The sequence below is a fragment of the Amblyomma americanum genome, chromosome 4, assembly GCF_052857255.1.
Source record: "Amblyomma americanum isolate KBUSLIRL-KWMA chromosome 4, ASM5285725v1, whole genome shotgun sequence".
Classification (NCBI taxonomy): domain Eukaryota; kingdom Metazoa; phylum Arthropoda; class Arachnida; order Ixodida; family Ixodidae; genus Amblyomma; species Amblyomma americanum.
This window is the reverse complement of record NC_135500.1, coordinates 13102053-13118099: the sequence shown is the minus strand read 5'-3', so window position 1 is coordinate 13118099 and position 16047 is coordinate 13102053. Positions and strand designations below refer to the sequence as shown.

General features: G+C 44.7%; 1 protein-coding gene across 3 annotated transcripts in view; it reads right to left on the bottom strand.

The window, feature by feature from the left end:
• LOC144127801 (DENN domain-containing protein 2D-like) overlaps nt 1–16047 on the bottom strand; it is a 352039-nt gene that overhangs the window by 196872 nt on the left and 139120 nt on the right. For all 3 annotated transcript variants that reach the window (XM_077660720.1, XM_077660718.1, XM_077660719.1), the window contains one exon: nt 824–890. In XM_077660720.1, coding sequence (XP_077516846.1) covers nt 824–890 — 67 coding nt within the window. The remainder of the gene's footprint in view (nt 1–823; nt 891–16047) is intronic.

Genomic DNA, 16047 nt, shown 5'->3' with positions numbered 1-16047 from the left:
TTTGGTGCCCTTTTTCGTTACTTTAATATTTTGCCACAGTCTTCAGTTCACAAAAGTACTGGGCTAGAGCTCACTGCCCCGTGTTGTCTGCCACTGATACATTTGAAAGATCACAGTTCTAACCCCTGCTTATAGCCTAGATCTAGATTTCCATTATTCGGTGCAATGATCTATTCGTGACCGCAACATGTCCCATTCTAAGAGTTATATCAAGGGCAAAATGTCACTTCTCATATATACACGTCGGCATTCATGAAAAAAAATCACCGTCGTAGCTTTTCAGACAGCAAACTGTGTGTACACACCCCTGCCGAAGAGCCTGTGGTGCCATAATGCGATGGTGTTCTGGCTATTTCTTGACCGAACAGCCTCACTGCTGCTTGAAAAGCCTTTTCTATCAGTGCACAATTTTAGAACGCAAAAGAAATGCATGCAGAAGCTCCAAAATGCCTACTTGTGCGACTGGTGTGTGCACCGTGAAAGTGATCGTGCATACCAGCATGGCGGTCTGGACACCAGGAGGTGCCTACTTGCCAAGGTGGCAGCATCCATGATCAAATGGTTTCTTCACATTACTCTGCCTACTTGAGTTAACATACACTGCAGATCATCTATTGAATTACACAGCAGGGCAACATCGTGGCGTTATGTGGCAGGGGTCCAGGTGAACAGCACAAGGGAATAACCATGCCATATTGACCGTGGCAATAACATCAAAGAAATGGGGATTCATTCTTATAGCTAGGTCTTCCCAATGTGACCACTAATGATAGCAGACATTTATATTATGCTGCCTATCACTTAGTGGTGAAGACCATCTCACCTTGGGCAGCTGGAGGCAGTGGAAAAAGGTCTTCTCCCCGCTGTCCCGCACCAGCGTGAAGAAGAACCTGCACGGAGCAGCCACCACACTTCTCAACAAGCGCACTCGACTGCTAGAGTAGCTCATCCCTCCTAAGGAGCCCAGTATCGTTTTTAGCAGCAGCACAAGAACAGAACACAGAAATAAGTGCCTGTTTGTCTTCATGTCTTTCTGTGCTCTGCTGAAAGCAACACCAATCGGCGCGACAGCTCGTCCTATTCAAGGCTAGTATGGAGTCCAATACAGACTACGGTATGACAGCAGCGAGTCCAATACAGACTAGGGTATGGCAGCAGCAACAACGAGATGCTTCAAACATAGGGCCCACTTTTTTAAGACAGGGCAAAGTTACTAATCATTTTTAGGTCGTTATAAATACCACCCGCAGATATGGGCACCTATAATTTGAATTACTCTATGGCTTTAAACTATGGAAGTTATGGTTTGAAATTTACCTTCGAAACCCTGCATGAAAATGAGCTACAATTCTTAGATATAAGAATGAATATGAAAAATGATGTTGGCCCTTTCTACAGCAGTTAGAAAAGCCTTTGCTTAGTTACCATTCAAGGCATTTGAAGGTAGTAAAATGTGGCATAGTTCTGTCGTGTTTGGGATCGGCAATACATAAGTCATGCTTGCATACCATTGACAACAGTTTCAAACTGCAGGTCCAGAGGCTAAGATGAGCGGGTTTCCCAGATGATGTTGCAACCGGCTAAAGGAAGTAAGCACTAGGTGTGGGGTAGAAGTCCTGATTTCCGCTCCTAATAAACTAGCTGGAGAGACATGGGAGAGTCCTTTGCCCTGCAGTAGGCGTAGTCAGGCTGATAATGATGATTCCTATGGGCACTAAGCTTACTTTTCCGCCCCAGTTGGAACCGCCTGCCGCAAACCCTCCGCTCTGTTTGTAAACATGGTCTCGGACTATATATACCATTGTCCGGCCAGTCCAGATGCCAGTGCCCATTGTTGCCACAGCGGAGGAAAGCCACTTGGAGCATCTTATCGTTGTCATGGCAAAGTCATCCAGAAGAAAAAATTTGGAGGCGACATTTAAGCTTCGTCTTAAGGGAATGGGTTAAGAGCCATATATGCAGAAAGTCATTCTCTATTGTAGATTCAGAGATCCCTGCCAAAGGTTCCTGAGAAATGATTGCAACAGCTGGAGGGCATCAGGTAAGTATAAATAGAGAGAGAACAAAAAAAAGAAAAAGATGCGATTGAGGGGGAAAGGATGGGTCAGGACGGAGGGGTAGGATGAATGAAACAATAAAGCAGCGTTATAAGTACTGGGAAATGCTATGACTATGTGCAACACCTTTTTCTAAAGAATTATGCCAGTGCCAGAATATACCTGAGAGATTCCAAGTTTCCTCTGAATATGTGGATCACTGCTGGTGGTAAGATTTTAAATTTGTGCCTCTTTGTATTTCCTGTCCCTTGCAGATTTGAAGCCTGACTGAAGAATGAACACTTCAAGTGCGTCCAAGTTGTTACCACGTTGATTAAAGTCTTCCGACAGTGCCTTCTGTACGTTCCTCACAGTGTGAGTTCGATGACCATTTAGTCTCACGCTTACTGATTGCCCACTTTCACCGATACATCGTTCCTGACACAAGGAGCACTGAAGCATGTCGACAACATTAAATGATGCACAGGTAAAGCTCGACTATACCGAAGCTGAAATCACTTGCCATGCTGCTAACAGTAGTGTCGCTTTGTAAACTCTTTGCATGTCTTGCATCTAGATTGAGAGCATGAGCTTGCTGTCGGTGGGGGTTTCTTATAGAGCCTAGCATGCACTAGGGCATCTTTCAGGTTTGTGCTGCGGCTGTATGTTACCCTTGGTGCATCAGGAAATATTCTCTTCAGGCGATCATTTGCAGTTAAAATAGGGTGGCATTACCGTAAAACATTGTTTATGTTCGGAAGAGCGTTAAACTAATTTGTTATAAGTGCAGTAGGCCGCTCACTGTTAGCTATTGTTCGTCTTTTAAGTATGTTGCCTCATTTTAGAGTGGTTGCTCTTTGGAAAGCATTATTAAAGGAGTCCTGGGGTTGATTCCTAACAATTAGGGTGTTTTTTACTGAGTGGAGGTGTTTCAAATAGTCGTCAAGTAGTCGGTACATATTCTTCCCAGGTGCGCTGTCTGTCCTACAAATATGCCTTGCTTAGTGTGTCTTGGATGATGGCTCGTGAAATCCAAGTATTTCTGTTGGTCTGTAGGCTTCCTGTAGTGTTCAGTTCAATTTTATTTTCCTTTCTTACAAAGGAGGAGTCGGGACTAAAAGCTGTGGTAACAGCTCGATTGAAGACCCCGACTCCTTGAGATAGTGGCAGTACAGAAGGAAGGCGAGGGTTCACATCAATTCGGAATGTCATGGGTAGGCCATACAGATCCACACTTAGGCTAAGCGCAAACACACATGCAAGAAATCACAATACACACATGCACTGAAAGCAACTGTTTGCAAATAACTAGAATATACAGTATAGAAGTACCAAACAATGAACAAGGAACTTTATATGCCTGCTTCTTTCACTGACCGAAATTGTCACGGCAGTAGTCACGAATTTTGTGTTTTGAATTGCTGGTAATATCAAAATTGCCATTGCCTAATTTGTCCAGCAAGACGGGAAGGATGTAACTTAAGAAGAGCTTCAAATGGGCCAGGTTGGTTTGTAATCTTCGGCATTGTTATTGCGCTACTCATGGTTTACGCAGACAAGAACGACACATGCAGACAGGGCGCAAACTATCAACTGATTTTATTGCGTGGGAAATTCGTTTTATATGAACTGTTAAGATGAAAAAAGAAGGGACACAAAAAAAAAAAATAGCTTCATGGAGACAAGTTGTCTAACTTCTTCTGCTGACAGGCATGCGTGAAGGATGCAGCCTTTTCACTTCCTTAAAAAGTTGATCTCTTGCTTCGTCAGCGCTACCGAAGGGTCGCTTATGCAAGTGCCTTCCTTCTCAGAAGGATGAAAGTGGTGCTATCAAGCAATGGCTTACAGTTTCTGATAGTTTTTTGCTTACAGTTTTTGCACTTGAAGCAATGGGCCGCCAGATTACCCGACGCGGGAGCCAAGTGGCATAACATGCGATCCTCCCGGAGCCGTTCATTCAGGCATCGTCCCGTCTGGTCGCCATATGCCCTGCCACATGATAACGGTATCTTGTACACGACTCCTGAGTTACATGCCACAAACATGGTTGTGTGCTTGACCCCACACGTGCTCTCACTATTCCTTGGCTGTGGGTTGTTCAGTTTAGCACACAAACTTCTCAGTTTGTTTGGCGCAGAGAACACAACTGCCACATTATGCCTTTCGGCAACTTTCTTAAACGGACACTGAGGAGATCCCTATCAAAATTTTTTTGTTAGCAATATCTGATAGTTTGGCATTTCATGGCTTTGTTGACGCTTTTCCGGGAGCGAAAGATGCATTTATTTCAAAGAAATGTGGATTCGAAGTTGAAAAATTTTTTCCCGCCGCTCCGATTCAAACTCGAGAACTCTTATGACGACACGGAGAACTCTTATGACGACACAGAACGGAGTGACGTGAAACGTGACGTAAACGGAGCCTCCGTGACTTCTGGCATGTAGCGGTGCGGTGCACAACCTTCCTTTGCAAGCCTCAGAGATTCGTGACATCCATGAAGTAAGGAAAATTTCTCCATGGTGGTGCCTCTTGTCCTAGGAAGTCATCACGCTTGTACTTGCGAGATTGGCCTGTGGCGGCGATACCTGTATTTTGGTTCTTGCTATTTTCTACATTAAAAGAGCTTTGTTTTCAGGAAGAGTGGCGTTTTTGTGATCAGGAGCTGGTATTCTATGGATACAAGCCAACTTCAATTTCTCCTCAGTGTCCCTTTAAGCCTAAGCGAGACGGCATGTACATAAGGCAATACAACAGGCCTCTTACTTTTGTGCCGCTCTTTTTTGTCCTTTTGTTTCCCTTTTACGACTGTCTTTAGAACACGATCAGCCACTGATACAAGCATCTGTGTGTGATAGCCCGCTGCTTTCAGGCACTGCAAGCTGAACGCCTGAAAGCAGCGGGCTATCCTGCTGCTTTCAGGCTAGGCTGGGCAGCACTGGGCAGCACTAGAATTGAAGCCGTATCGACCATAGCATGACTAGGTGTGGTGTACACGGAATCCCTCACTTAGGACAAACATAAAGACACTATCCGCAAGAAAATGAACGGAATCAATGGTGTCCTGTGTCGCAGGGATATACACTTTAAACAAAGATATCGACTCTTGTTTATTATGCATATTTACTGCCTATTATTACCTAGTGCATAACAGTGTGGGGTACAACAAAAAAAAGACAACAACAGAAGTTACTAGTTGTGCAGAAAAGCGCAGTTATATACACTGCAAACATACCATGACATGGCCATGCGTTTCCGCACATTAAGCAATATGGTATTTTATGTATTCATATTTTACACCCTTTAAAACTATTGTGTACCTATAAAAACAGGTAAAACGAAAAATGAACTCATGCTGGCGGCTTTTAATCTTCATCAGTACACACCAGTTTACAATACACAATGTCAGTTGGCCTGGCTTCTACCTTTTTGCCATGCCTCATATGGTAAACAATCTTTATCCTATAACACAGCACGTTATCTTAGCATGCTGGCAGAAAATAACATATGTATAAAAGAAATTTCACACAGTCACTTACTGTCCATCATGGGCCTTTTCGAATCTTTGAGGTATCATTGTAGGTAAGTGTGGCGTACTATTAACATGGCTAACAAAAAGGGTTCAGCTTAAGTCAAAGACAACGCAGTGAGCCATGGAAAGAAAAATGACAGGTGTAACGTTAAGAAGCCGGAAGCAGGCAGAGTGGGTGAGGGAACAAGTGCATGTCAATGACATCCTAGTCGAAAGCGTATGTCAATGACATCCTAGTCGAAATCAAGAGGAAGAAGTGGGCTTCGGCGGGGCATGTAATGTGAAGGCAAGATAACCGCTGGTCCTTAGGTAACGGAGTGGATTCCAAGAGAAAGTAAGCGTAGCAGGGGGCGGCAGAAGGTTAGGTGGGCGGATGATATTAAGAAGTTTGCAGGCAAAGGGTGGGTGTAGCTGGCAAAGGACAGGGTTAATTAGAGAGACATGGGACAGGCCTTTGCCCTGCAGTGGGTGTAATAAGGTTGATGATGATGATGATGACGACGACTGTAATGCACACTGTTTTTATTTTTATGTATGTCCACTTTCTTTTATTGTGTGCGTTGTAAGCGTTATACTGTTTCTTTCCCCTCATTTTTTTCTTTCTCTCAGTTCTTTTTTTGTTGGAAGGGATATTATGCTGTACTGTAGCCTGTTGTACGTGAACAAGACTGCTGTCGATGTTTACATGGGATACTAGGTGCTACTTCAAGCTGTCTTAGGCAGCTTTTTGCCAGTGTCCCCTTTTCTTACTGTAATGTTTGTTGGAAAAATCAACTTTCAATTTCATCTGCAAAAGCAAAAAGACTCAGGCTCAGGCAATTGCACTCTCGCATTACCTTTCACTGGTGTTAACTCCACTCAAGATACAGGGCAGCCCGTACAAAAATACACGGGCCCCAATGGGCTCTGCGCATTCTTCCCCTGTTCATTGTCCGCAAAGCGAGTTTCCTTAATAACAAGACATAAATACAATAACGAAGTCTGGTCCTCAGAAAAACAGTCCATGATTCGAGTTGTCCATACTAAAGGCGCATGAATGTGTTGACAACATAAGATGAAAAGCTGTGTGCATAAACACCATTTTCGGAGACCCCACCGCACCAGTATTTAATGTCTCCAACTGCGGTGCCATTTTAAACTTTTATTGAAGGTGCATGAAAAGATTTAACTCGGTGAGCCAAACAAACAGCATAAAATAAGACAAGGTATTGTAGGATTTACAAGCAGGTGAAAATGCTCGAAAAAAAATAAGGAGTCTGGACACCACTTCTACATACATAAGACAGCTAGCGAAACTGACCGCCATGTATATGCAGTGCATGGCACTGAGCAGGCAAGAAGCATGAAAATATGCTAATATCATACTATTGCATTAGAAAAGGGACTTCGCAAAGTTTAAAAGGACTAAATTGATTAGCTTAGTGGCCCTTACTTACAAGCTATGGGCTAAGGTAATCGCTAATAAGAAAAGAGAAAATATAGATTTGAATCAATCAGAATGGGAAAAAATGCTTGACAACAGACTATATTCTCACTAATGATCAAGTTCATGTCACAGAGAAATTTTTATAATCTAACCAGTGTCTAACACACCTTTCATAATTACAAAAAATATTTAGGCATGCGTAAACAGTGCTTTTTTGGTTCAAAGTAAAAAGCAAGTTTCTTCGAACAATTTCAAAGCGAATATTTCGAATACTTCTGGGACACGAAAAGGGTGAACGGTAGAACAGGCATTCTCAAAATCATGTATTTTTGAAGACAGCCATTACATGAGAAAAAGAGAGGAGGCATTAAAGCTTTGCCACACTCATTGAAGCTGTGTCGACTTTCTGCAGAAATGGCCATCAGACACTGGGGGAGCCAACCTACCTGCAGCGCCAACGCATCTGGGTTTGAGACCTACATGTGGGGCTGCGCAGCTGTTGCTTTCAAGTGGCAACTTGATGACAGCCGCTAGACGTACACACCTACTGTTTGTATGTGTGCAACTATTTCCCACTTGCAACACTGTTTGCAGAGCAGCGATCACATGATCTCGTGGAAGTAAAATGCCAGATACATCTGAGCCGGAGGCGGCTTAAGCGCAGCTCACATTTTAAGACACAGGTTCACAGCCTCCACCTGGAGGGGGGGGGAGGGGGGTGGGTTGGAGGGGGGGGTGCTGTCTCGTGTGGCCACATGAGAAGCGGCAGAGCTTGGGGTCCAGGGCCGCATGCACCGTGCTTTGATTAATAGTTGCCACTCCTCAGGTGTCCTCTTCTTTCTCTGAATTATATCAATGGTATTGTTCTGGATATTACCTGCAATGTTCAGCTATATGCTGACGATTGTCGTATACGATATTGTGGAAAGTTCTTCTGATGCTTTAAAACTTCAGCCAGACTTGGATTCTATTCAGTGCTACTGTTCAGAATGGCAAACGTTTCTGAACACTACAAAATGCCAACTTATCTCCTTCACTCAAAAGTGTTCCCCAATGCAGACCCCTTACTCATTAAATAATATTCCCCTGCAAGAAGCTTCCGAACATGAGGCATTTATTTTGCATCTAACCTAACGTAGACGAGGTAAATTGAGTATATTACATCCAGAGCCTAGAGAACGTTAATTTCTTAAAATGTAATTTTCAATAAAGCACAGTGTAACAGTCTAATGTCAAACAACTCCTATATTTCACATACATAAGGCCAATCCTTGAGTATGCCCTGAATGGGACCCCCAGCTTGCTTACTTATCTGACATGCTCAAACGCGTCCAAAATAATACTGCAAAATTTGTGTCTAAAATTTGTGTCTAAATGGGTTCAATCCCAGCTGCGGCGGTCGCATTTCGATGGAGGTGAAATGCCGGAGGCCCATGTGCTGTGCGATATCGGTGGCCATTAAAGAAACCCAGGTGGTCCAAATTATTCAGAGTCTTCCACTATGGATATCGGTGGCCATTAAAGAAACCCAGGTGGTCCAAATTATTCAGAGTCTTCCACTATGGCGTCCCTCATAGCCTGAGTGACTTTGAGAAATTAAGCCCTATCAAATCAAATGTAGTTCAAGGTAATGAAGTACTTTTGGAGAGAAGGAAATGAATGTTCGTACCAGGTGCTCTCCCAAGGCTGTTTCCTTCATTGTCGGCTCATATTTCATAGCCGAAATGCACTACGCCGAAGAGAAAGCCTCGAATAGATCGCGCTGCCCTGTGCGTTGCAATACAAAAGCCGGAAAGAGAACTTGCAGGATTCCAAGAGCGTATCAGCGGAGTCCAAACCGGACAGCTGCGCTGCACAAATGGATTTTAATCTTGATCATCTAGGGTCTGTAGCATTACGAATAACGCAGTGGAAATTTGAGTATTTTCGTGATGAGGAAACAGACAAAAGATACGGGATATTTTACACTCGCCGTCTAATTCAGGGGAACTTGCTTGTAGAGAAGACCATTCTTATCGATGAGCGGCTATCATGTACAAAGAACACGGACAGCAAGATACACAAAAAATTCTGATATCACGTTGAGATTGCTGGTGACGCGGAAGCTCATCTGAAGCAGGTCAATGAAATGAAATTGTGTGAGGGAGCCACAACTCAAAGCTTATGCGGAGAGAGGAGACATCACAAGAACTACTCTATGTTAACGTCGCAACAAGTTTGCAAACAAATACGACAAGCAAGAAAATCGGAAAAAAGAAAACCTCTTCAACAACTAAAGACGCGACATCTTAGAAAAGCCCTGCTGCGGGCTGCGGCAGCTAACGAGAAAAAGAAGGAAGAAATTTCGCATTTCAAAGATAAGCTCAAAAAGACCTCAGAAGAGCATCTGGAGAGCCCTCTATGTATAGTCTTGCTTTTGAAAATTACAAATATTGCTTAAATCTTGGTATATCATACCACATGTGCTACAACATGTTCAACCATGGTATAATACACATGCCCTACATATTTGCACTTTGCGAGGTTCATACTGTAAATAAGGATGTTCATAATAAATTATTGGATTTTGCTGCGTAATCAAATATTTACTAAAGAGGAAGCAGCGTTGTCATTTGCATTACTGTCAATTCTTGGAATTTTTTTTGTCCATTTTATGAAGTTCTCGAAGTTGGTTGCTGCATCTCATTTAATTTGTGTACATGCTGTTTTTGACAATACTGCGTGTTTGCTCGTTTTTTGTTGTTGCGTTGATGAATTCTTTCCGTTCATGCAATTGACTCCTCTTAAAAGTAATGCCCTTTCCAACGCTTATACTTTCAATATCATGTATTTAACACTGAATTCCAGGAGCTAGTTCGTGATTATACTAATTTCTCCTACAAGCAGGAATGTGTTGTTCCTTTTTTTCTTTTAATAAGGGGGGAGGTACAGGTGACACTTTTCAAGGGCGTATTATAAATGGAATAACTTCCTGTGGATGCGCGTAATAAACTTTTTTTTTGAAGAGACTCGTGCTTGCTCTGTGATGTCCTTTCGCTGTGTGTACGTCCCTTCCCGCCGATTTCTCTTCCAGCACAATTCATTAAATAACTCCACCCACGCGACATTCAGAAATCACAACAGTAAAACTTTTTAAGAATTGTATATGGGGGAGTGCTGACGAAGCTATATTTTACGCTAGACATAAAAAGTAGGACACAAGAAAAGCGCTTCTGATTAAATGACGACGGAGGCAGTTTGCTTCTATTCTTCGTTAACTATATCGTTTTACGCGAGTAACCAGATTTCATGCCCTGACTGCGCATGCAACACCAGCTTTCTGCATGTAAAGTAGGCAATCTGCGCAGCACCGCAGCAAACATAACACTCACCATGTTCCCTTCTAAGGTTAGAGTGCACCCATGCACTGAAACTTTGTCTGATCTGTTCACATTATAGGAGCTATGCACTGGAGCATGCGCTACAAAACACAAGAACCAGTGCTGGTGAAGAACTGCAGATTGGGCTAGTTGGTGTTGGTGCATAATGGTGGAAAGTGGGGAAACTAGAAACAGTGGGAGCGGTGGTTCAAAGAAGGCATGAGGGGCGAAGAAGAAATGCTTGCAACATAAATCATGAGCATAGATATGTTCCCCCTGCAAGACGGGCGTAGTGTATCAAGTCCTCCTGTCCTGCGGCGTTGCCTACAGAGGCCAGACTGGTCGCTGCATTAATGTGTGGCTCATGGAGCACGCAAAGAAACAAAGAAAGAAACTACCATATTCGCATGATTGTAAGTCAACCTATTTTTCGAAATTTGAAAATCCAAAGTGGGAGGGTCGACTCAAAATCGAAACCAAAGCATAGCATCATAAATAAAGGTGAGACAAACGAGATATCAGGCATGCTACAGCGTGGTTGCATTTTTGCTGCTTGGCTCTGTCGCATCACTTTTGGTGCTGGCCTTGAGCAGCTGCTATGTCAACGCGCAGAACCGGCATCCTCACCCCGCATGAGGCCGCCGATGGCGGCTGTCGATAAGCAGCAAACCGGCACCAGCCCACTCCCCACACGAGGCCGCAGATTACGTCTGCTGATAAACGGCGGCGGCCCGGTAACGCGTTCGCGTTCTACACTTATTAGGCATTGCCCAAGTTTGTTTGTTTTTTACTTTCAACCGCGCACTCGGCGCTCAAGGGAGCGTCCATAGTTGATGGAAGGGTTGCTGTCCCAAACACAGCGGCACCCCCACTCGGAACCACAGCAGCGCCAGAGAGTGTTGATAGCCAACGGAAGAGCCGACGCTGCTCGTGCGTAGTTTCTCTTTGGCTCTGACGCATTTGACTACTGGCCGCTTTTAACAAGTTTATAATGCAGTGCTTCGTCATTCGTCGTTTGTGCTCCGGGTCCGGTAAGCGACCGGCACTCGTTCACGGCTACATTCAAGATGGCTGTCCATCTTTACTCCAAAGAAACTAACTGCGTGCTGGGCCACAAGTTCGACGTTCGCAACGGGTGACACAGGTGTGGCAGCTGTAGCGAGGCAAAATTTTCAGCTGTTCCAGGCGATGTCGTGAGTGGCTGTTTGCAAAGTGCGGGATTTCGTTGCACGACGATGTTAAAACGATGAGCGGTGGGACCGCAGCAGCGATCACGACGGCAGCGCAAGTGAGGACGATGGCGCAAGTGTGGGAGAGTAGTCCAGTGACTAATACATTTTCGTTTTGGAATGTGTCCACGGGTGCTCCCGTGCGTGGCAGCCGATAGCGGCTGGTGATAAGCAGAGGCCGCAGGATAGTGCTATTGCATTCTTTTATTAAAGACCAAACGTAAACGCTCTCCAAGTTTGTTTGTTTTTTCAGAAATGTGATGTGGGGGATCGACTTATATTCGAGTCGACTTACAATTGTGTAAATACGGTAACCTAGCGAAGCATTGTTCCACGTGCAAATGCACGCCGTTTTTTGATGACACTGATGTGTTGTTCGTTCATTCAGACCAGTGCACTAGAGAAGCAGCTGATGCGTTTCATACAGTTGAGTCCACTTATAACAATATTCAAGTACCACGAAAACTCCATTGTTATAATCGATAATTGTTATAAATGGGTTGCACGAAAAAAACCATAGCAACTGCAAAGAAGGGTCCCGGACGGCAAGTGACATACGAGCTCCACCACGGCATCGTTTTGGTGGCCCCGAAAGGGGCCTTGTAAAAAATACAAGAAGGTTGTCATGGCCACCTCTCAGCTTGAGAAATCTTGAAGAAACGCTGGGGTGAAATCGCCACAAGCATCTCTCCACGTACTTCTCACTGGCTTGCACGAGAAAACCCCATGTCCGTCAGCTTTGCTTGCCTCACGTGAAGCTTGCCAACATCCTTCTCAATGGCCTCTCTTTGAAGCACTGTACCCAGCCACCACCTGGCTGGAAGTCCACATTGTTAATCAGCAGAGCAAACTGCTTCGCCTTTGTGACCAGAATCGGCCCGGTGACAGGCAAGTTCTGGGCACGGGCACCAACATACCACTCATAGAGGGCCTCCTCCACCTCTTTATAGGCACCTTGTCGAACGCGTTTGCGCCCACTTTCAAGCGAGCACTTTTCTTTGCCGAACTTCTCAGCGGAGCGGATGATCGTCGACAACGTCGGTTGCGATACCGCTTTCTTACCGTCTTTGTAGTCCTTCACGATACTGCACTTATTCTCCAAATCGATAGCCATGCGCTTTCTTTTGACCGGCAATGTCATCCGATAATCAGCAGGCGGATCAGCCATCTTCCGTTTCAGCAGCGATTCAAACAAGACGGAGAATCCACATGGCCAGGAACAACTTCGACGCAATCAACTAATACCCCTGTCACACGGACACTTTCGATCCTCATTGAACTCGATATGCATTGAGATTTTCGAGCACGCTCGAAACATCCGGTGCTAGACGGGCATTTTCAATTCTCATTGAGAAGTTTCCCTCATGTGCGTTAGGTGGCGCCAAACGTTCCACCGACAGTCATAACATGGCGATGTCCGGCAACACTGTGAAATCGGTGGTAGCGGCAGCCAAATCCGTAGCCAAATCGGTACATCTGCGTATCTGCGTCAGGTTTCTAAACTTGTGGCGCACCTCTGCTGCTGTGCGATGGAACCCGAGGGTTCGCAACGCCTCCGCGATTTCTGCATATACTGCGGCGTTTCTCTTCTGGCGCCGCAAATCATTTAGGCGGTCCTGCCAGCAGTCGATGAGAGCGACTGCCTCGCGCTCGCTCCACAGTTTCCGCGCCGACATGCAGGAGGACGCCATCTTTGTTTACACTGACAGCCAAGCTTAAAGCATAGTGTAGAGATTATTTTCAAATGTTTGCATATAAGCAGGCATAGTACCTGAAAAGTGTTCTGTCTTACATTTTAATCAATTACAACAACAGCAATTGTGGTTTTGTTTTGTTAACTAGTGTTTATTTTTATAGCTTCATGAGAGCGAGAGTGCTTTCGATTGTGCTTGGAACCTCAAGCACTCTTGAGGAATCGGTATCGAGTCAAGCAGGATCGAGCTCTATTGCGATTGAAAGCGGCCTTGTGGCAACCCTCGATCTGCATTGAGTTCGATGAACATTGACTCAATGAGGATCGAAAGTGCCCGTGTGACAGGGGTATAATACAAACAACTAAAATCCATTGGCAGAAATGCACAGAATGAGGGGCGAGCGAGCAGATCAGCACTGTCGCCACGTTCGCGAGGTCCATTCATGTTTCGGAGGGTGGCGCGGCATAGAGCTATGGGCGCAGCCTATTTGTGTTTGGCGGGGTGGAAGGGCAGCGGGAGTGAGGCGCGCGAGGCTGGCGATGCGGAGAAGGCTGGAAAACAGGTTTTGTATGAGCGCGCGGCGGGGAGAATGCAGTGGCTGGAATTTCTTTTTTTTTTTTTTTATTTCGCATTTCACTACCGTTTGGCACAAGCACCCAGGAGCCAGACTTCATTGTTATAACAGAAAATGCAGCATAAGGGCATTGTAGTAAGCGGGTTATTTTACCATAGAAAACATACAAAAGTGACCGTGCCACAGCTTTTCACTGTTGTAACCAATATATTGTTAAAACCGGTATCGTTATAAGTGGGTTGGACCATATTATCAGAAAAAGTAAAGGGTGCGTGAGTATGCCATCTGTCACATTATCTCTTCGAGAAATAAATATGCTACATAGTGGGTAGCGGTTCTCCAGATGCACGCGTGCTTTTAAAGCAGTTTTATCTTTTCCTAGCACTAGGAGTTCATTGACATTACGCATGTGCGCTCTTTGCATATCCTCTCTGTTTCCTGTTCGACAACTACCAACTAGCCAAGCAACATGCCCTGCATATATGACGTGCTTCTTCCTAATAAAATAATCAGTTGTAAGTTCAGCGCTAGAGCTAGAGTAGATGTTTTTTCAACCAATGTAAAATTGAGGATTTTATGCGCGCATGTAAATCGGCCTGAAAAAACATGTCACGATGTTCCTGTGTGCACGGAGAAGCATGAGAAGAAATATGTTCAGTGCCGAGACAACTTGGTGCATTCAATTCCTTTGTCCTGTGGTGGTTCGTATGTCGGCCAAACTGGTTGTTGTTTAAATGAAAGACTTCAGGAGCACAACAATAACGTGAAGAATGCTGTCCACCATATCGGAATTCATTGCCGTGATTGTTCATGCCGACCAATGTTCGAGAAGAGCAAAATTCTAGCAAAAAGCAAAGACCACCTCACCAGGGAGATAATTGAGGCATCAGAGATCATGAGGATACGTACGGAATGCATAAGCACCCCTTGTGTTGCTATCTTGAAGAAAGACCATGAATACTTGATGTCCTAGATTACGTGCATCGGCAAAGCTTTCACACGCTCAGAATGATTAGCCTGTGGAACTTGATGTTTTCTCTATATTTTTGTTTTCCTGTGATACCAGCGTGTACTTAAGCGCTGGTGTCCTGAATAAAACCATTCTGTTGTTAGTTCAGCACTGCGTTTTGTCCCTACCTTATTTGGCTTCGAGCCATTGCGCTGGTTTGCAAGAAGCTGTATCTTACCAGTACTCACCTACGGGGCAGAAACATGGAGGCTAACGTAAAGGTTATCTTGTGGGGCCACGTACATCGGGCAAAAAGGCCAATTATAAATGAGAGATTGAGGGAACACAACAGGCTGCTAGACAGAGGCTCTCTTAACAATCTGCCGACACTGCTGCACATGCGAGACCAATGGTGCAAAGAAAAAGAAAAAAATGCACAGGCTGCGGTGGCTCAGTGGTTAGGGCACTTGGCTACTGATCCGGAATTCCCGGGTTCCAACCCGACAGCGGCAGCTGCGTTTCGATGGAGGCGAAACGCTAAGGCACCCGTGTGCTATGTGATGCCAGTGCAGATCCCCAGGTGGTCGAAATTTTCCACAGCTCGCCACTACGGCCCCTCTTTCTTCTTTTCTTCTTTCACTCCCTCCTTTATCCCTTCCCTTACAGCACTGTTCAGGTATATGTGAGACAGATACTGTGCTATTTCCTTTCCCCAAAAACCAACCAACCACTCACTCCTTTGCTTGCAAAAGTTACGTTTCTTTTCTGGCACTGAGAGCAACTAGTCCAGGAATTGATGGAAACTTTCCCCATGCAAATGTGCCAGGGAATTTGCATCAGTCAGCCTTCTGTGACGCTGACTGATAGGGAATTCCATTTTTTAGCATCCTCTTCGGGCTATCAGGGAATTATATGAGCCGTGTTTCTTAGTTGCTGCTCTTAGGTGAATTTTTTCTGGTGACGACTGCTGCTTTGATGATTGACTATTTTTACCACTTTCTATTTACACCTGTACTTTCCGGAATAAATGTTCAGTTGAGAGTGCAGCATTCATCCTTGTTTCTTCATTCCATCTTCGTCATTACGTTGTTTTTCCACAATGCTAACGGTTCAGCTTAAGTTAAGAACAATGCAGCGAGCTATGGAAAGCAAAATGATAGGTGTAACATTGATAGGTGTAACAGCGGGCAGAGTGGGTGGGAGATCAAATGTTGGTTAATAACATCCTAACCAAAATCAAGAGGAAGAAAT